Genomic DNA, 23,197 nt, shown 5'->3' with positions numbered 1-23,197 from the left:
TTAAAACTATGTGGGTGCCCAAGAGACTGATTCAGTAGGGCACACCCCCATTTTAACTCATTGCGTACTTCACAGATAATAACTGTAACAAGAGTAAGCAGAAAGGACTTGAGAAGGAAGGAGAGAAGCTTCTAGATGATCTGTAGCGAATTTCCTATCATAGTGCAAAAGAGGAAAAGGCGCCTCAGCCACAAAGGTACTGAAGGCCTAAGTTTTGTCTACACTGCAGATCTATTGCAAGATTCGAGGAAAATCATTATGTCCCTCATGTTTCCAGATACAAACAAAATCTCTATCAAGTGTGAATCACTGTCAATAGATTAACTCCATCCTCTTTTAGGCAAGCTGCAGAAAACAATTAAACGAACACAGAGCGAGTGAAAGTGTATAATACTTCAGTGAAAAATATTTTACTTCCCCTGACAAGCTACATTCTTCTTTCTTTTACTTATACAACCTAAGGACAGTCCCGCTGTCTCCACGAACAGCAGATTTAAAATTTATGTCATGCCTCTTTTGACTAACAAGAGACGCTGTACCAAATTGTCTGAAAATAAGTCATCCATAAGTCATTATTTCCATAAGCTAAAAACTGTATACTAATACATTTTTTAGCTAACCTCAAATTTTATCTTCACAGTGTAAAACGTTACTTATTCCTAATATAAAAATACCTTGTCAGAGTCACCCTGAAGGCCAGAAGAAAGCTGGCTTTATCCTCTAATAGAAGTTTAGCAGTACCTTTCAAATGAGTACTGAGTACTGAAATACATACCAGTTTTATGTCTCTCACACATGCTCAGTCTAATGTATTTAAAAGTCCTAGGTCACTTCAAACAAAAGAGAACTTAAAAGAACTTAGTTTTATGAAAGGTACTGTACTGACAGTCCAAGTACTAACTGACAGAACCCATAGAGCAGGGCAAGCTTACAGCCTACAAAATCTGCACATCTAATTAACGTTTCAGAAACAGCAATATTCTTTATTCAAGTGCCTGCATGCAAACTCTAGAATTTCTTCTGAGGCAGCAGATTTTATTCTTTACTTGAGCGTGGACACATTGCTGTAACACAAACACTAACAAAAACATATCAGAAAAGGAGAGCCATGTCTTGCTGAAAGGAATCTCTGGCTGAAGCACAATAGGGCCCTTAAAAGATCCAAGTATCCAACTAAGGAAATAAAAAAAGAATGCAAAATTCAAACAGTGGCAAAATATAAGATGGCAGAATATCCACCTATTCACAACAAAAGCTGATTTGCTTCTGTATTATATTTTCTTCCAGAAACAAGACAAATAGAACATATTGAAACCAGCCTTTTGAATTTACTGAAGACACCTTTAAAATGTGAAGATTTTTCATATGATAAAGTTAGTTCAGAATATCACTGTAGTCCCCACAACAGAGCATATGTTTCAACCTCTAAAAAAAGGATTACTTAGTGTTTCATATTCATATTGTTTATCAGGCCAGTTAACAGAAAGTTCAGATCTTGATAAAACTATAGATGAAACTGCAATCTGACCAAAAGGCACCCCAACTTCTTGGAAATATGTACGAGCCACCTTCTCCCATGACAGAGTCCTCTCCCAGTAATGGCCAGACCCAAAGGGAAGAAAATCATGATTTTCCAAGGATCAAGGCATTACTTGCTCAACTGAAGTGCAATGAAGACATGTTGCTGAACTGTCTAATCAAAACCTTGTATTTCTTCCCCCCGTTGTACACAGAGTTTGAGCTTTGTGGTTTCTCCCAAGTTTCACTGGGAATCTCTACACAAATTCAGACATATTTGGTCATAACCACCAAGAATGCACTACACAGTTTTTATCTAAATGGTGGGTGTTTAAATTGTAAGAACTTCAAATCCAAATCTAAGTCCAAGCCTATTCCACATAGGTTTGTGCTTGAATATCAACACATTTCTCATCTCAGAGCAATAAACAGAGATTGCTCCAAACTGTCTATGTCAAGGAGGGACCGAGAGCGTCCACAGAGAGCTTTTGCAGCTGCTTTTGTTTTAGTTCAATCTTAGAGATGAATGATAAGCATGAATGTCAAACTTGAAGTCAAACCCTTCCTAAATCCAGGAATGTTCAGAAAGCTTTTCGATATAAACCAAACTTTTCTGTCTTGAACCACTGAACTGCAGTGCAAAGATTGAAAAAAAAAAAAAAAAAAGAAAAGGCATTTGAGATTATAAAAATAATCTTAAAAATACATAGTAATGTTATAGACAGCAATGTCTGCTTGGGTACAAGCTTCTGTATTGCATTGAGTCATAGGGAGACAGAGTATTGAATAACTACCTGGGTACCTGCAGTATGTTTTCTATATACATAATTCTATATTCGTTCTTCAGAAGTTATCCACATTGTCCCTTGATTAGGGTTTATGCTCCCAGTCACTCAGTAGGAAGGGCCTCCTGACAGTTCTCTTGCTGCCCAGATGATTGGTCAAAACTCAGCAGTTTCATCATGTTGATGAAGTATGAACAGAGAAAGCATGAGATACATCAGGAAATATAACATGCACTGGGAAACCAGTAACAATGATGAACTCTTTAGTCTTCACGTGCTCCATCATTGTAACAATCACTGTTAACCGGAAAAATGTCACATAGTGCCATTTTTTGTTCCCGTTGTGATCTTTGTGACAGCAGCAGTTTATCAGAACTCTGGATACATAAGCCTCTTTGTCCTGCAAGGTGGAATACCACTGCTATTTCCACAGTCCAAAAATACCTTTGGAGTAGACTAAAAATTCTGTTTTCCTCTCAGATAACACAAGCACCTAAACTTCAGGGGCAAAATGCTGACTACTGGTTAGGAGATGCTGAATATAATGCATAATGTACGCTACAAAGCTGGTATGAATCTACCCTGCAGACTTATCCCTCCGGTGTGGCCATGCTGTAACATTTTCTTTTTCTGTCAAGTCTAACTAAATGGGGAATTAAAACATCTTTACTGAGGTTGTAAAAAATGTATAGCACTACAAAAGGTAAAACTATTGCTGCTGTTCCCAGTTCTGCAACAAACTGATTGTCTTATTGCTGTAGTTCCTGCCTATGAGATTTTTCAACCCCAGAAAGAAAGTAGAATTCCTTCTTACATACAGATGGATGCACACCACTTTAAATATTCCTTGTGATTATACATCATGTTTGCTAAATTTGCTTATAAAACATTACATTAAGCGTTTTACTGGAAGATGCTATGGGCTTACAGAAGTACTCTTCTAATGATTATCAGCCTGCAGACTGGCTAAAAGAACATCATACATCTATAAATCCCTAAATCCACGATGAAGGAATCAACTGACATATCCAGAAAGAAACAAAACCCATCACATTATCTCAGGCTTGCCAGTGACTATGAGGCAGAACAACAGGAGTGATCACCATAATAACCAGCAAATTTATCAAGAAAAGAGCATGATCAGGCAATTGAAATCAGCTCCTGTAACACCTGACACTCTCCAAAGGGGTATGTCCACTATACCTGCTGCATGCAGAGAACAGTAGGAGCTACTGGTAGGTGAAGGTCTAGAACCTAAAAAGGTCCAAGTACAAAAGTTATTTCAAATGGCAATTACTCTAGCACACATTGGTCAGTCTCCTTCATTCAAAATATGCAGGAAAGAAACTGTCAGCTGAATAAGAATAAACAAGGAAAGATGGGGCTACTTTTTAAAAATGCTAACTTCCCATAATATCTATGTACATGTAAAGTAGAAGAACCTCCATACTCAGAAAATACTGTTTTCAACTGCTATTAAGGAAAAGCTAAAAAGCTAACTTGTTCCCTGTTAGCTGATCCAGTGAGGTCACTAATGTTTCACTGAACACATTGTGGGTTTTTTTCAAGCTTTCAGTGTGTGCATTCAACACTGACAAACAGGCATGACACAGCCATAGGATGAAGCCTTATCTTCTTCCTTGGAATGCCCTGCCTACAGTCGAACTTGAGGTGTTAAGCCACAACTCTCAAGCTTCTGATTACTCATGCCTCTGAATTACTGTTACTTTCATACATGTAAACAATTTTTGATTTTTTTTTAAACAGAATATTTAAATATGGAAACATACCAAAACAAAATTGTAAGCAGACACTCAGGTGTCTGGAATTATATATTATGCTCACTAGGTTTTACATTTTGTTTACAGTGTCTCAGTCTGAATGGAAAGTCTTTAAGATAACATTGGGTTTGTTAGTTACCAAAAGCTGTAAATACAGTAAAACATAACTGTGATGTATATTAGGGTATATACTATGGAATATAAAAGATAGATTTATTTTATTTTTGCAGAAGAGTAAAAACCAGAATTGAATCTGGTAAACACCAGAATTATTGAGAATTGATTATTGATTATTGATTATTGGGAATACAGAATAAATTTCTACCACTACCCCAGACCCAGCTCCACTGGAAGCTGCAGTGACAGAAGTACTAGAAGAGATGAAGAATTGGCAACCCCCAACCTTCTAAGTAAAACATTAGAACTTGGTTCAAAAAAGATTAGGTAAAGAGGGTTTGGGGTTTTATTTAAACACCCCAGCTCCTGATTTACAATCTACTGTTGCTACTGCTAGTACTGGAGTGCTGAACTGGCTAAGTTTGGTTATTCAAATTTGTCCCTGCAAGATTTTTTGCCTGCCTATTTGTCCGTATTTTTCAAGACAGTTCAGGTTCATCTGGAACATCTTTGAGATTAATGTCACCTTGCCTATGGTTAGATTTCTTGCTGCATTTGCTCTCTTTCAATCAACCCTTCAGGACTTGCACAAAAAAACCCAAACACCCAAACCCCAAATAAAATAAAGAAAAAGGATTGAGCTCTGGCACAATATTTTCTTACACTTGCAGTTTAATGAATTTTATGCCCATCTTCACTAAAATGCTCCACTACAGTAAGAAAATGAGTAAAAATCTTTTACCTACCTCAGTTCCCTCTCAGGTAAGTTCTGGTTCCAGTTTTGCTGTTCATAAATCACTCTTTAGCTTAATGGGGTTTAAAAACAAATATTTGCTGATAATTTGACAAAGACCACTTATATTGTTCAGCAGTCTTTGGCATGAGCAAACTGAAGTCTGAAATATGTCCACTGAGCAGGAAGCAAGTTCAATTAATTCTCCTTAGTAAGGATTTATCAGATTAATTATATAATTACAATGCCTAATGAATCACAACTTAATTTAAATTTCCTTATAGGTAAAGTAAAAGTATTACAGTAGTTGATTAATGAAATACACAGTGTTTTAATCTAGGAAAATCCTAATTGTCCTTAGTGCTAAAATAAGTACATCTAACATAAACTGGTCAAGTAGGTAGATTTCTTGAGATACAACTGCAATTACAATTATATAATATTCTTGTAATCATTAACTGAATATATTTTAACAACCCCTCCAAAATATTTAATCACAAAAATCATGGTAGACCTATAGCACACACCTCACCTATTCCACTCCTCAGCAAGGCTAATGGGCCCTAGAAGCCTGTACCACTGTACACTCTACTGCTTCCACTAGCTCAAGACAGCTCATTCCCAACTAGTTTGTGTTTCTCTGTACAGCGTAGTGTGTCACGTAATCATATCCTTAGAGAAAATAAAGGCAATCTAGGAAAAAAGAGAACACATACAAACTCCAGAGCATTTGCCAAAACTAGTGTTATGTCCTATGTGAATCATGGAACACTTGTATGAGGCACCGATGTCCACACAATGGACAATTATTGGACATTCAACAGTTTAACGAGCACACACGTGAACCCTTATATATATATACATACACACACGTGCACACACACACACTATAAAGCCCCCAAAACACACCACTGAATTAAATGAGATAACCTGTATCCTGAGAGAACCTCACTTGGTGCAGGCTTCAGAAAATAAGTCCTTCCTCTCATTTACTTCAGGATAGAAAAGATTTAACCATGGCTATACAAATTTCATGGCTTCTTTATACATAATCAATCATTCTCAAGTAACCAGAAAACTTAGACTGATCTAATTCCATAGCACCATAAAAACATAGACCTATGTGTACACGCATGTACACATGCCAGCACCTTATATATATGCTTCACATGTTTCTATATCATTAAAACAAGTAGGGAACATTTTCCCCAAACCTAATGTCAGAAAATGCCTGGCTGCAGAACAAGTATATCCTCCATTCTATTTTGGAAAATGTAAATAAGGTATAATATCTGGTGACATATCACATACCTGGTCACAGTTTGTTAATGATCTTCTCCAAGTATTTTGGAGATAAAACTGAAAATCCATCCTTAAGAAACTCTTTGCCCACTGGGATCAGTTTTACATGACATATTGTATGCCTATTTAGTAATTCCCAATAACTTCTTCTAAACCAGGGTATAATGAAACTGAACATATTTTTATAGCCCACCTACAACCTCTTTAAAGATTTACACCAGGTCTTATGCATTACGTTCTAATATCATAAACAGCAAGATATCACTGTTTTCAAAGCCCTTTGAAAGATGTATCTGACTTCAAGACATAGGGAAACATGTATGTTGTTGTTTCATAGAAAGAGAAACAGACCTAAAGCCACACAATGTTATAATGAGGGATATACTTAGTGCTTGCTGAAACATCCTAACTGCTGTTTTCCTGTATCTCTATAGCTGGCACTTAATTTTTTACTGTTTTTCCAGAATTTTCCCCGACAATTAATCCTTTATACTACATAAACTAAAGCTATTTTTAGTGATTGTCAGATCCGAAGACTACAAATCTCTGTAGTTATCACACCTTCCTCTTCTTGCATATAATCTCTCAATTAAAACAAATATGTCCCTAAAGAACTTTGAAGAATCAGCTGAATTAATAAACTGTGTAAGTGAACCAGAAGCAAGCCAACCCCTTATGAATAGTGTCTGTAATTAGCCAAAATGCTCCATTTTGCTGTTTCAGTGAGGCTGAGGCTCAATAAAAATTAAACACTGATGCAGGCAAGGCATTCCCATGGGGTCCACATATATTAATATACATTACCACTTACCAGTTGCTTTACATCAAAGAAACTGGGACACAGCTTGAAATTGGCTGGCTGCCTATTTGATAAAATGGAAAGCTATTGGTGATAAGTATTTCCTCATATTTTCATATCTCTAGTGTCATAAACAGGCTAAGTATGTACTTTAGCGTGGCTCCTAACAGTCACATGCTCATAATGGTGCCAAACAGATGACTGAGGTTCCGACTGGTCAGAGAATGACACTTCATAGATTCTGCACGGAGTCACAGTTATGCCTTTAGATCATCCCAAACCAATAATCCCTAGCACTGGCTTTTCGAAAACCTCTAAGGATGAGGCCATCAGTTTCTTAAAACCATATCTGCTTGATTAGGATGCAGTCAGCGGTCCACACTTCAGTGATAACCTCTCTAAGCAAAAATGCAGAATAATTTAGGTGGTTCCATTACTATTCTGCTGACAGTAATTCATAGAAACTTGAATATATAGAATAAAATACTTTGGAACTATGATTATTTTGACTTCAATTGGACAGAGCCAGGAGAACAAGTGTTTATGAAAACACTCTTTCAAGCTGCAGATGAGTAATACCTGAGTGTATCAATCCTACAATTTATCAGCCCCTTCAAATCCCTCAGAAACTGAGGGACTCAGTGTCTCTCATGTCAAGTTAAAATAAATACTATATCAACTTTTCCATTCAGCCAATTAAAAACTTAAACATTAAATATGTAGCAAACAAAATGTTTAAGTTATGAAATAATAAGCCACTGTTCAAAACCAAGGGTATTTCTAAACCCTGTACTACAACAATGCCATCATTTGATAGGGCTATAAAAGCACCTCAAGCTGCAACTGCAAAACTATTTACTGCCTTTGAAAGGCACACTCCAAAATGAATGGGCTGATGTTCTGAAGTTTCAGTCCTTATCCAGAAATCCTCTATTTATGTTAACCTTTTATAATTTGTCTTACTCTGTCCTTAAAAGGTCATCATGACTTTCACTTCTGCAGTAGAACCCAGCCTCTCATCAGTGGAGTGTGAGGATCATTCAAAGAGCAAATGAATGCACATCACCACTTCATGGCTTTAATTCTCATGAACTCCACAAATTCTAGGCTAGTTTATGCTCACCTTTCGCAGGAGAAAGCAAATACGTTCAATATTTCTCAGACGCTCTCTCTGTTAAGAAAAAGTGGGGGAAAGGTAGGATATTAGCTGGTATTATAAATTCAAGACATTGTATTACAATCACAATGGGTCAAGATCATAATTAATATGGCTGCAGGGAAGGAACACACATTATTAATCTGAAAGACAGCATTCACTTCTTACCTACTGCTCACAAGCCAAATGATTTACCCATTTCAAAGTCCCAGTAAGTTATTTTTTCCTCTGTTACTGGGTGTAACAATATAAACTGGGGATTCAAGTTTGTGTTAGCCTTGAGCCAGAGGCTGCAACTTCTTTTAAGTCAGCATTTGTGGCTCTAATCCAATAGTGCCAATCTAGACCACAGAGACTCGGCCTCACATTTTCAGGTACCCAACCTCTGGCTTCAATATGGTTCTGAACAGAAAAAACAATTACAAAGTAGGTATGGCAGCCCCTCCTCTATCACTAACAGGGTGCCTGAGCAACATCTGATATTAGAATTTAACCCATTAGTGAAGAACATCTGAAATGTCCTAGAAATGCCACTTTAAACAACAGATACAGTCATAAATACTGAAAGTCATTGTAATTAAGCACTGGGACTCAGAAGGTGCTCTAAGCTCAATTCACAGAAATAAGACAAGTCAAAGACAGGTTTTGTTTTAAATGGCTTATAATGAGAAATTCACTAGTAAAATCAGATTTCACTCTGCATAACCCCATCACTGGAGTTACTGTGAAAGATTCTACCGTTGGTTACACTGCAGAAGGCAGAGTGGTTTTGCTGTCCTCAGAAGACTAACTGGTAATATCTTCATTGAGACATGGTAAAAAATATTCTCAGCAATGATCTTTTTTAAACAGGTAATGTAATACACCAATGTGAGAAGCCAACCTTCCCTAAGCATTTTGCTTTTCAAATGTTTTAAATTTGTTCCAAGTATGAGTTTTATTTCTATTCTCCAAAGAAATGTCTCTCTTCCTTTTTCGTCCCCAAGTTTAAGTCATTTTTTAAAAACGTTTAATTTTGGAGAGATGGTCAGACAGTGGAAGCTTGGTAGGCACCAGATAAATATTGTGCCTCCCTCTGGTGTCTGTGATGTAAAAGAGACTCAGAAATTTTAGACTCAATGGTTACAAACATGAGAATGGACATGTGTGGATACGCCTGTGAAGCTGCAGAAAGCTTTTTTTCCTTTAGTATGAGGTAAATGGAGAGGGAAAGATAATCCTCTCAGTTCCCTTTGGAAGACAGATGCCTAACTGCAGCCAGCCTGGGAGAAGTAGAAAGTCTATCTTTGAACTGTGGGTAATAGAGTGTGAACCAGGAGATATGAATTAAATTCTCAGGACTGCCATTGTTTTTGTTTCTGTTTTCTCTCTAATTCAGCCTTCTCTTGTCAAAAAGGCTCTACCCTCTGCCTTGAAAACATTGTGGAAGATACATGAGTAAACATCAGACATTCTTATAGTGCAACAACAAAAACTACCCCACCAAATAAAGGGAATATGGGCATGAGCAACTCTGCATAGGGAAAAATGAAAATACACTCGACCAAAGATGTAAGAAATACCTGTTAAAAATCTTCCTTTTATGTCAATATAAAAGGCAGCAACATGTATACTATGCAGAAGTAAGCAATCTGAGATCATTGCTTGAGGTAACACAGAAAGTTTCATAGAAGAGAGTCAAATATGTCACAGAATCACAGAATGGTAGGGATTGGAAGGGACCTCTGGAGATCATCTGGTCCAACCCCCGTGCTTGAGCAGGGACACAGGAACACATTCAGGCGGCTTTTGAATGTCTCCAAGGAAGGAGACTCCACAACCTCCCTGGGCAGCCTGTTCCACTGCTCCGGCACCCTCAGAGTAAAGAAGTGTTTTCTCATATTTAAGTGGAACTCCCTGTGTTCCAGCTTGAGCCCATTGCCCCTTGTCCTGTCATTAGGCACTATTGAAAAGAGCCTAGTCCCTATATTTATAGGTATATTTACCTATATTTATAGGTATTTATGAAATCACCCCTCAGTCTTCTTTTCTCCAGTCTAAACAAACCCAAGTGTCTCAGCCTTTCCTCATAAGGGAGATGCTCCAGTCCCCTGATCATCTTGGTAGCATTCCCTGGACTTGCTCAAGCAGTTCCCTGTCCTTCTTAAACTGGGCAGCCCAAAACTGGACACAGTACTCCAAATGTGGTCTAACTGGGGTGGAGGATAACCTCCCTCGACCTGCTGGCTACACTCTGTTTAATGCACCCCAGGATACCGTTGGGCCTTCTTGGCCACAAGGGCACAGTGCTGGCTCATGATCAACTTGATGTCCACCAGCACTCCCAGGTCCTTCTCAACAGAGCTGCATTCCAGTAGTTCAGCCCCCAGCCTGTACTGGTGCATGGGGTTGTTCCTCCCCAGGTGCAGGACCTTGCACTTGCTCTTGTTGAATTTCATGAGGTTCCCCTTGGCCCAGCTCTCCAGCCTGTCCAGGTCTCATTGGATGGCAGCAGTGCCTTCTGGCGTATCAGCCACTCCTCCCAGCTTGGTATCATCAGCAAACTTGCTGAGGTTACACTCTATCCCATTGTCCTGGTCATTGATAGATATATTAAATAGGACTGGACCCAGCACAGACCCCTGGGGAGCACCACTAGTGACAGGCCTCTATCCAGACTCTGCCCTATTGATCACGACCCTCTGAGTTCTGCTGTTGAGCCAGTTCTCTGTCCATCTCACTGTCCGCTCATCCAACCCACACTTCCTTAGCTTGCCTATGAGGATGCTATGGGAGACAGGGTCGAATGCCTTACTTGAAGTTGAGATAGACAAGATCCACTGCTCTCCCTTCATTGACCCAGCCAGTCATGCCATTGTAGAAGGCTATCAGGTTGGTCAAGCATGATCTTCTCTTGGTGAATCCATGTTGATGACTTCTGATAACCTTGTCCTCTACATGCCTGGAGATGACTTCCAGGATGAACTGCTCCATCACCTTTCCAGGGATGGAGGTGAGGCTGACTTGCCTATAGTTTCCCAGGTCCTCCTTTTTGCCCTTCTTGAGGCTTGGAGTGACATTTGCTTTCTTCCAGTCCTTGGGCACCTCTCCTGTCCTCCATGACCTTTCAAAGATGATGGACAGTGGCTCAGCAAGACCCGATCACAGAATACTTTGCTGTGTTTTACTGGAAGTAATCCAATTAAATTTTGATTACACAACTAATATGACTGAAACAGGGACTTATTAACTTTTTTATCCTGGAGACCAATTCCATTACCATTTAAAATAAAAGGAAAATATCTCCATGGAGCATCTTACAAGTTTTAGGAAGAGAACAAATTACTGGAAGTTGGTACATATGAATACACATTTCTTGTGTGCAGTTTTCAAGATGGGAAGTAAACACAGATAGAGTGGATTCAAAATCAGATTACTTCCAGTAAATTCAAAACCAGATTACTTCCATTGAAGTGCTCTATAGGATTTCTTCATATAATTTCTTTCTTCTGTTCTCATTCTTTGCTTATATGTTAGTGAACAGGAAACAAGCTGTCTTATTTGAAGATTCATGTAAAGATTACACTTAAAATCATCAGTGGTTTAAGCAGCACCACAAATCCTCTGCTGAGTTACGAAACAAGGTTAAAGAGCAAAGTACTAGCTACTGAATCTGGTTATCACTTGTAGGCAATTCAATAACTTGATACTCTGTAAAGATCAAATTCAGCACCTGACATTAATCATTGTAATTCCCAGTGAGACGACAGGGAGCCAAGTTCTCAGTTCTCTCAGTTCTGGTGGTACAAATCTGACACATTTTTAACTGTAGTCAGCTAAATCACCCTAGATTGCAGCTTTAATTAACAGAGGAATTTTCACATGCTTAAATCCGGGTTGCATTTTGGTTCATTAGGTAAAACTGAGTTTACAGTCCCAGGGTGATATTTAACCTTTTCCATAGCAGATGCAGCAGAATGTTGTATTTACTCTTAAAGCACAGGAGAACTTAGGGCCCTGCCATGGGACAGAGAAGTCTAGGAATGCACCTCTTACCAGATCCCTTCAAGCTTTTGACTCATTGATACAGGCGGTATGGAAGAAGGTGGTCATCCCATGCAAATTATTTCAAAAAGGAAAATTTGAGCCACAGAATGAAAAGATAAAAAGAAAGCATTAGCATCACATTATATATCCTTCAGGTTTTGAACTTCCAAATTATTTTCCTGCCTCGTTCAGTAAAAAGGATAGCTATTAGAATAAAGAGTCACTATCTGGCTTCCTAAGAATGGCCCAATAAATCAATTTTCCAAACAACAGTTGACTTCACAACAGACCAGACTCTACATTCATTTCCACACTCATACTTTCACTGACAGCTCAGTGCATCTCCCTTGCTTTAGTAGCTGTTGCTACCGGTACTGGTTGTACTCACTGCGTGGACTGGGTTGCACTGATCTATTGGGCTTTTGAAGTCTGTCCGAAGTTCATCAAAGGCGATTATCTGAAAAACAATTTTTTCAAATATTGTAATGAACGCTCATTCAGATGCTTATTTTTCCTTTAGGGACTCGTTAGATGCACCACCTCCCTTCCTCCCTTCCCAGAGAAAATATGGGAAACTAGCTTCCCTGACACACTCCTTTAAGAACTAACTAGTTAAACAAAACATGGGACACTCCTACATATGACACCTAGAACCCATTAACCTGTCACTCTGTAAAATCCTATCTATAGCCTTTTCAACATCGTTGCTTTCCAGACTTCTTCCCTCATTTCAGCTACAATTTTTTTCTCAAACTTCCAAATGACATAAAACTATTTCACAAACAAATGCATCTCCAGACTTGACAGAAAAAGTCATTAGCTGCCTAAAACACAGAGATGCATCAGATATCCTATTCCAAGTTTAAAACATACACAACAGTCCCTTTTTATGAGCTGTCAAACATACTTCAGCTATTTATTCTGAATTAGTATCAGCTTAACTAATAATTAAGTTGCTATTCATTATCAAGCAAACTCCTCAAAAGGTAAACTACTCCAGAGCAAAACACATCCTTCCTAAATTCTGGCAGGTTTTAGAACCTTTACCTCAGGCCTCATTAATGGAGACTTGCCTTTTGGTCATGTCCTTTAGTTTCCTCCATTAACGGATGGATTCAGACACACTGGTAGTTACTGCCTGCTTTTAAAGTATAGCAGAAGTGTACTAAAAATAATAATGCTTGATAATGTTTTCTTGGAAAGAAAACAGCTGTAATAACCCTCAACGTACTTCATTCAAAGATCTCAAAGCATGTGCTTAAACATGTTCTTTATGTTTGGGTTCTAGTAATACCTTTTCTTCTTTCTTCACCCAAGGAATGAAAGCTCACTAGGACAGGCACCACATAAATATATGTTAAAACAATGATTTCTCTTTAGACAATTTATAATCCTGGGAAGTATTTGTTCTCAATAAAAAGACGATGGAAGTACAAGGTAGCAGTTGGGTAATTAGTATGAGTGGAACAACCATTCTATGACATGTTACAGCATGCCTGTGGCCGAGCTGTTCAAAAAATAACCGAGTGTCAACACAGACCTGCTGTACAGGCAAAACACATTCATTTTACAGATATGGAATGCAGGAGCCAAAATCCTGAGAAGGTCTGTCATGGTTTAGCCCCAGTTAGCAACTAAGCATCACACGCCGCTCGCTCACTGCCCCCACCCCAGTGGATGGGGGAGAGAATCAGAAGAGCAAAAGGAAGAAAACTCATGGGTTGAGATAAGAACAGTTTAATTATTAAAATAAAACAGTAATAGCAATAGTAATAATAATATAACGAAAAGGAAAATAATGACAGACAGACACGAAACCTAGGGAGGGGGAAAAAAACCAAGCAAACAAGTGATGCAACCACTCACCACCCACTGACCGACACCGCCAGACCCCAAAGCCGCGATTGCTGCTTCCCCCAGCCAACTGTCCCCAGTTAATATACTGGGTCCAATGTCATATGATATGGAATATTCCTTTGGCCAGTTTGGATCAGCTGTCCTGGCTGTGCCCACTCCCCTCCCGGCTTCTTGTGCACCTGGCAGAGCATGGGAGGCTGGAAAAATCCTTGGCTAGTGCAAGCACTACTTGCAACAACTAAAACATCAGAGTGTTATCAACCTTATTCTCCTACTAAATCCAAAACACAGCACTATACCATCTACAGTGAAGAGAATTAACTCTATCCCAGCCAAAACCACAACAATGACCTATCCATGATTCATATAATAATCTGATGAGAGGCTTGAGAATAAAACCTAGAGCTACAGTCCACAAATCTAAGCATTATTCCACATCCCACTCTAATGCTGCATTCATCACACTAAAGCACATTTAAAATCAGAAGTGTGGCATTTTACAAGAACACTCTACAGAATTCAATTCATTCAACTATGACAAGTCAAAGTGCCAGAATAAACCACAAAGGGAACTATAAAACGTGATTATAAGTTAAGCATTTCTCCCCATGGATGCAGTACCTCTACAAGTTAGGAATAAGATCTGCAATGGATGTTTAGACTAAGGTAAAAGAGCAAATAACAGAAGCTGAAAGGGTTGGAGTACATTTGTGAAGAATAAGGCCTCTGACACCTCTATATTTAATACTACTTGAACAGGTCTTCATAATTCTCAAGCTAGGCCAACTGTTAAGAGGTAACAACAATGCAAGTCAGACGCACGTGCTTCTGTTTGTAATTGGGTATCCGCTTCAACCCCGACAGCACTGACAGAAAGGAGGAAGGATGACCCCGTTACAGGTAAAAGCTGCCTCTTCATAGCTGTGCCACTGATTTACTTTAGGATCCAGTGTTTCACCCTTAAACACTCTTTGCCTCACTGCACTGGTACTTACAGATGTAGCTTTAAGATAGAAAACTGTTATGAGCTTTGAGCAACAACTGTTTTTAATAATGTACAGTTGGTAACAGCTTTTTTTCTGTTGTAAATGTACAGGTGAGCTGAAATTTCTTGGGGGGGGGGGGGAGGGAGGGGGGAAGTGTCAATATGCTGTGCTCTTCCTTTTGGTAGTCAGTAATAGCAACAAGGAGTTTGAGATGATCATGAAATGACAGACAGTACAAGATCCAGCTCATGCTGTGAGGAAAGACTGGTCTGAGACAACAACACGAGGAACCCAAATACTGGAATGATAAGGTGGGCACCCTTCAAGAAGTCTAGGAAATGCTTTAAAGATTCACTGAACATAGAGAGATAAGATGATAACCCTGAAGTGTGTTTAGATGAAGAACTGGGAACCATTACAGCAGGGCTCTCTTGAGCTAGCCTTAACTAATGCAGCTAAGTCTTGAAAAAATACTAAATGACAGTTTGGAAAAGAGACTACCACAAATATAACAGGCTTTTAGATTTCCTCATGTTTTGCTTTCACTTTTTTTTTTACCAGCATTCCCAACTCTGTAGTCTGTAGCTGTACGCTTCTACGGGAGAACTTATCTTGGGCCGCATATCTCCGGGACACAGGGCTCTACCCACCCTGGGGACAGTGATGCACAGACATCAATATGATGGATACAAAATGTCCGTTTATTTAGCTGCATCACACGCTTATATAGCTCTTGCGCTTCCTGTTCCTGCCACTCCTATGGGGAGGAATCTATCTTTCCGTCACATCCCGTGATCTTCCGGTCACCGATCCCTGTCTATTCCCCTACATCAGTCAAAAACCTACTCTTTATTTGCTGGCATGCAATTTATTTTTTGTTATGCTTGCATTATATCTAAGTGCACTGAAACTCATCTGACAGTATTAAGTGCATTGTTTTCTCAGAAGCAGTAAGTGTAGATACAATAGTCTCACCGACAAACCTTTCAGGACCCCTGCAAATTATGACAATGTTAAGAGACATTCCTGCTATACCTGCAAGAAACGGATTGAGTCTGGTATCAAGCACACTGGACCGGAGGAAAGTTTCTTTAGTAAAAGTTTCAGTGCCTCTCTGGAAGGAGGCTGACAGATATAAATCCTCCTCAATTCTTAATGTTTTATTTCATAAAAGCTCTATAATAGTTTATATTTTGTTAAATCCTCAAGAACAGAAATCCAGTGATAACATGAAGATATCTATTTTGATTTATGAAAAAACACATTCCTATTTCTCAGTCACAGTGAAAAGCTTGAAAGCGTAACAGTAGGCAGGCTCATAATTAGAAGGAATATAAAGAAACTCCCAAAGGTTTGGGGGGACATGGTTTTTTTGTGTTGATTTTTTTAAGTGTCACAATGCTGTGCATCCTAATTCTAAAAATGCAGATGAGAAACAATGGAAACAAAGCTGTAGCTTCTTAAGATTGGTGGTTGCTCACAGTACAATAGGTAACTGCAACAAATTATGTTGTATTACTGAAAATATGGCTGGGTAGTGCTGCAACGTGGTTTACATAATTATATGTAAATTATAACTAGCCTTGTACAGCAGTTTAATGCCCTACGGCATGTGTGGCCAGAGTTGCCATTTTTACCTATAAAAAACCAAATAACTACTTCCCTCCATGAAGTATTTCACAATGCTTTCACAAGAGATGCAGTGTTCTGGCCATACTCTAGAGAAACCATCTTCTGCCCGTTGACATTTCAGCTGGATGCAGTACAGCTACCTGCTTCCCAAACATCAGCTGATCACAGTTCCTGAACGGTTTGGAACAGCATCTGGGTATCCTCAAGGTCTGTTTCACCTCTGAAATTGTCACACTTATCAGCAACTTGACAGAGTAGTTAATTTGGAGACAAACAAACAATGTAATCGATCCCAGTCAGGGCACTTCACCATATGAATTACCATCATTTCACCCTTATAAATGAATGTCTCTTATAAACTGTTCAATATCTTTTACTTATCCAGTCTAATTTGATCCAGGCTGGCAATTAAGACTACAAAACATACATACACGTGGACATCAGTGACACCATCTCTCCAAACGCCACAGAATAAATAAACCATTCTAAAGAAAACAACTAGCCACTCGTCACAAAGCTAAACAGATAGCTAAGCAGACTGCATTTTGGAAACGTGTGCCAAGGACTGATCTTGCAAAGAGGAGAAATTTACTTCTATTAGTAAATATCAATGTTGTACACAGCTTCATAGAAAGAGAATAAGGACCATTCGATATTTATTTAGGAACTCCAAGAAAAAAAACCAAGCTACCTGTTTATTTGCAAAACTATATCAGGGAAAAAAGCAGCATGTTCAGCAATAATTTTTACCATTACTGCAGAAAGGGGCCAGAGATTGAGTGGGTAATGGATTTTGAACTATCTTCTGACTTGGGGAATTTTCCCTGTGTTTCCACATTACAAAACATTGCGGGACGTTTGTTCTGCCACCGCCTTAGCCATGGTTTTTTCTGTTCATCAAAGTGTACTTGTGGGTGTTTATCCACCTAATAAAACTAAAGGTTTATAAAAATACTGGTTGCATTTTCTGGTGATTCACACCATCTGCAAATCTCATAACTGCAAGTAAGTCAGCAAGCAGTTTGCCCCAGTTTAAACACATACTGAACAGATGAGATTGTGATGACAACGTATGTTTCAGTATGGCTACAATTGCAATGATATTTATAAAATTTGTTTTCGTTACCCACACTCTCTGTGCTCATCTCTAGTTTGATATGCAAAGCTGTTATTGTCTGGATTCACATAAGATTGAACCTGAATTTTGTTTTCTTCCTATGCTTATGCACCCACCAAACTGAAAATTTCACCTATTAATGGTAGCAATGAATTTGATATCTCATTTTTAGGGAAGATACTATTTTTTTTTAATCCCTGAGCTCTTACAGAAGCGTATTTTAATTGAGAATGTGATGTTTTAGGGTGACAGTGGAGTTGGTGTGGGTGTGAATTCAGTGACAGCAAAGAAGTTGGATATTATTGCTTATTGGCATCTCATAAAACCTAAGATAAAACAGAACTTGATGACAGCCACACTGGCCACAGAACAGTAACACTTAACATATGTTTCCTTGCCACCACCTTGTCAATGCACCACAATTCCACCTTGAAGAAAGTGTCTTTAATGGTTCATTTAAACAATTTGTCTACCCCTCCACTATCATTCACAGCTTTCACAGCACCCATACCAGCAGTTCATAGGCTGTCTGCAAGTCAGCACATGGGCAGAAGGTGGACAGGTTTAGGAGCATGCTGTCCTCCTAAACTTCATGCCTGCCCATCAACTGCTCTACATTCATATTTATTGTGTTTGGGAAATAGTGTTGAATATTTATCATGTTTAAACCATGTTGATGCAAGCTGGGTGAGTTACTTTGTGGGATTTTGTTGAGCAGAAGCAGAAATAGACAAAAATATGTGACAGTCAGGTAAGAATGCAAAAGGACCTGAAATGGAATATAAGTCACTGTCTTGCCACAATGGAGTATGGGGAGCCCATAGAAAGATGCAGAGAACCATGACATTGACAAAGGAGCTTAGCTATGGTATCCGCTGGCAGAAAGCTATGTCCTCTGCACTCACCAGAAAGGCTATAGCAACCCAGACAGAGCTCCCATGAAAACACGCAGCCAACCAGGTCTCAGGCTGCAGGGCCTGCCAGAGCCTTCACTGGTAAGGGATGGCACTAGTGAGAACAGCTGTGTGAAGTGTGACCAGGGCAATGATCTGTTCAGCCTGGTGGCAGAGTTATGATAGGAAGTAGAAGGGTTAAGAAGCATCAGGGAGCCTGAGAAAGAGACAGACCAGTGGAACCCTGCTCTGCCCTTCCTGAGACAGAAACAGAACAGCCACCAGGAAAAAAACCAAGATCAAGGGGATCCTGTATCCTCCCCACACTGGGCTGAAGGCATTAGCTTAAAGGACAGGAGTGAATGGAGGCAAGTCCATACTCAGGGAGGCAGGCAAAGCCCCTCCTTGTCCACCTCGCCTTCCCAGGTGCCTCTGTACAACAGGTATGAGGCTCTAGCTGCAGAAGGCCAGTCAACAGATGATGTAGATGACAGTGCATTCAAACCAGGTGTTGCCAGTGTCAGAAAGGCCTACAGCCCTGTATCAGGGCTCTGAGCAACCTGATCTAGTTGAAGATGTCCCTGCTCACTGCAGGGGGGTTGGACTAGATGGCGTCTAAAGGTCCATTCCAACCTAAACCATTCTATGATTCTATGATGCTACGATCATAACCACCTCCACAAGGCAGAAAAGATGGGTTATAGTTGTGGGCAACTCCCTTCTGAAGGGAACACAGGGTCCAATATGCTGGACAGGCCCTTCTTTTAGGGAAGTCTGCTACCTCCCTGGGGCCCTGGTTAAGGACATCACCAGGAAACTTCGTAGCCTGGTGCAGCCCTTGGACTATTACCCATTACTGCTTTTCCATGTGGGTGGTGATGAAGCCATAACGTGTAGTCCAGGGTCAATCAAAAGAGACTTCAAGGCCTTGGGACAGTTGGTAAGGGGATCTGGAGCACAGGTTATTCTTTCCTCTCTCATTCCAGTTGCAGGCAGCAACACTGGAAAAAATAGATGCACTCAGTCTATTAATACATGGCTCCGTGGCTGGCGTCACCACCACAGTTTTGGGTTTTTCAATAATGGGATAGCCTACATGGCACCAGGCCTGCTGGTGCCAGATGGCATTCACATTTCTCAAAGGGGGAAGAGGGTCTTTGCTCACAAGCTAGCAGGGCTCACTAACAGAGCTTTAAACTAGACTTGAAGGGGGAAGGGGATAATATCAGGCTTGCCTATGACAAAGCTGTGGGATGACATGGCAAGGTTAGAAGGATGGGGTACTAGAAAGGTCCCTCAACCTGATGTGTTGAGACGTGCTGCCTACACTGCAGCACACTGGAAGTTGTACAGATGAGGTAGGGGCTCCTGAAGTAATAGGAATCAACAAGGAAACTTGTGAAACACCTCAAGGGAATTAAGGGGTGTTCTTCTAAGAAGGTGACAGAGCCGAGAGCTGATGTGCCTCTACACCAACGCACGCAGCATGGGCAACAAACGGGAGGAGTTGGATGCCACTGTGCTGCTAGAAACCTATGATCTGATTGCCATTACTGAAACTTGGTGGGACGAATCCCATGACTGGAACATGGCTATCAATGGCTACAGGCTGTTTGGAAGGGACACGTGAGGAAGGAGGGGCAGAGGAATTGCCCTCTACATCAAGAAATTAAGCATAAAGAGCTGTCTCTGAAGAACAGCCACAAGCAGGTCAAAAGAACCAGAAACAGAGGCAACAAGGGGAACCTTGTGGTTGGTGTCTACTACAGGCCCAGAGACCATAAGTGACACATCAAGTAACATGAAATTTAAACTGCTTTTTAAGTACTGTTTTCCTCCCCCTCACCAGAACCACATTTTGTTAAATTCAGCACTCACAGCATCACAGATGACTAAAACCAGATCTGAATCAACCTGACAAACTTCTTTTAAGAACACCATAAAGTACTGACATTAGGCTAGGAGAAAAAAAGAAATCAAATCACTGGGAAAAAATTCTGCCTGTGATACTAACAAATCTTGTTATACAATACTAAACTATACATGAGTACACCAGAGAGCAATTTGGCCCACTGTGGCTCATTAGCGCAGGAAAAGGATGGAACACAGGTTGTGCTATGACAAGAAATATTTTTTTCACTTGCCAGTGCTTGAGCTTATTGTTCTTTTTTTTTTTTTACTAAGCATTACTAAATGTCTGATGGGCTGGGGTTTTTAAGGCCCTGAGACCATGAGCTTGCTGCTCAGAGGAAATGGTGTTCAGCTCTCATTTCATATCATATTATAATAAGTCAATGTCTTCCTGCAACATCTTGATTGCCACTGAGCTGCACAGCACAGCCTTCATAGCCTCCAACGGCAGAAAAGACAGAACTTAACTTCTACTGCAAAAAACACAGCCTACTGTTGCACCTATCATCTACCCGCAGCCCCTCAAAAAAGGGCATCAAATAAAAACATGAAGGTACAGTGATGGGAAAACATCCAGAATGTATGCATATGTACTTTATAAACATTCTATAATTATCACTTAAGTAGAAAATTAACTTCATTGAAAGGATGCAGGCTCTGTTAGGAATAAGCACAAAGCTTTTACGTAGTACTTGCATTTCTTTGTAACAGGGGTTATCAGCCGATTACTTTGTTAAAACACCTGGAGTTGGGTAGACATGCACCAAAAGAGCAGTTCCCAGATTCCTTTCACAAGTCACTTTCTATCTTTAGAAGAGGGGACAAAGTAGCCTGTTACTGCTCAAATTAATTCAGGAGAAATAAAATAGATTAGACACAGAGGCCAACGCTGCACGGCATGGTCATACATGCTGACAGGAAACTGAAAAAAACATCTTTGTTCTATGACTCGGGGTTAACTTTCAAACCCTTCAGAAAATCTACAGATTAATATAACTCTCTGCTTTTCACTTCTTAAAGAGGAAATTTTTATATTCTTATTTCATACTTAGTAAGATGAGCATTTATGGTGCTACTCACTCATGTTCTTAACACTAGTTGTCTGTTACCAGTATTGGATCTGCACTTAAAGTTCATTAAGGTTTCCTGGCAAGCCTCAGAGCTGCTTCATGTTCAGGTTCCAAATTCAATCTATGACCCACTGAAAGAGCACAAAATTATTCATCATGGTTACATTCATAACTATAGTAAACTCAGCAATTCAGCAAGCCAGATACTGAAGCATGTTGCCTTTAAAACACTGGAGCTATGCAATATAACAAGTTTACAAAGCTGTTCTCACTCATGCCCCCAGTGACTATCTTTTTGGGTGTAAAAAATCTCCAATAAAGTAACAGTTCTTCATAAAACAAGCTACTACAATTTACTGGGTATCCAAAATGTGTTCTAGTAGTGATTCACTAACATTTACTTGCTCAGGGGCTGGGGGGCATAGAGCTGCTCTGTAGCCATTATTATCAGTACTATGTAAACAGTTCAGAGAAGGAAATGAAGAAATATGTATTGAAACTGCAGGACCGTAGGATTTAAGGCAGCAGAAAGTAAAACTTAAGCTACAGTTTGACCAAGACATGGAAGTCAAAAAACATACAAACTTTCAAGGAAATGTTTAAGGTCTATTTTAGCCTCCTATTTCAGCCACAAAGAATAGCTACCAATGATCCTGCACACTAGCATTTTGTTAACTAGCATAAGCAATCAGAACCCCATTTTTAGTAAGAAGAGGATTAGGTGTATATGTCAGAGCTTTCAAAAATATGTGTCTTCTCTAAGTCAGGAGAACAGATATTTTCAACATTTCCAATAAACTAATTCTGAAAGAATTTCCAGATTTAAGACAAAAAGCAAAATGTTGTTCCAACACTATATTTTTGCTTTGGAATTTATTCTGGTTTTAGGAAAATCAGATTATATGACATAGGTCAATATTCCACTGTATTTATTTTAAAGAAAACACATCGCTTAGTAGAGATTGAAACATTTTATCTTCCTTTCTCGATCAAAGTCTTTTGTTTGTCCTATAATGCCAGTTAATGTTATTAATTTATTGTCGCTTAATTGTCAAAACAGAATCCAGGAAAGGGAACTGGAGAGGACTTCCTGGGCTGTCAGCTTCAGCCCCCAATTTCTGCAGACACCACATCAGAAGATCCAAGTGGTAAATACACCAAGCTTATTCTAAAAACAGGGAGGAGGCACATGATTTCCCTTTTCACCACTCCATTTGGAACACAGCAGAAACCTGCTGTGAAAGTTGGGAGCCTTCTCCTAACTTCTAAATTTGTTGCATAGATAACACAAACCACTTATGTCATTGCCAAGACTGCTTCATTACAACAGCTACTTAGTAAAATGAGAAAGTTTTATTTTGCAGGAACTTGCATCAAGACTGGCACAACTCCAAACCCATTTGTCTTCAATTCAGCAGAAACTCCATCCCAGCTCGTGCTAATTGACATTCATACAAACCCACACATACACACGCAAACCTTATGCATTACAGCCCTTGTATGTGAATTAATAA

General features: G+C 39.5%; 1 protein-coding gene across 1 annotated transcript in view; it reads right to left on the bottom strand.

Annotated features, from left to right (window-relative positions):
- The window catches only part of CNIH3 (cornichon family AMPA receptor auxiliary protein 3), a 53,939-nt gene that overhangs the window by 13,654 nt on the left and 17,088 nt on the right, over positions 1-23,197 (bottom strand). The window contains exons 2-3 of the mRNA XM_064446345.1: positions 12,606-12,674; positions 8,159-8,206 (exon numbers count right to left, since the gene is read on the bottom strand). Coding sequence (XP_064302415.1) covers positions 8,159-8,206; positions 12,606-12,674 — 117 coding nt within the window. The remainder of the gene's footprint in view (positions 1-8,158; positions 8,207-12,605; positions 12,675-23,197) is intronic.

The sequence above is a fragment of the Phalacrocorax carbo genome, chromosome 3 (genome assembly GCF_963921805.1).
Source record: "Phalacrocorax carbo chromosome 3, bPhaCar2.1, whole genome shotgun sequence".
Lineage (NCBI taxonomy): Eukaryota > Metazoa > Chordata > Aves > Suliformes > Phalacrocoracidae > Phalacrocorax > Phalacrocorax carbo.
This window is presented reverse-complemented; position numbering and strand designations above follow the sequence as displayed.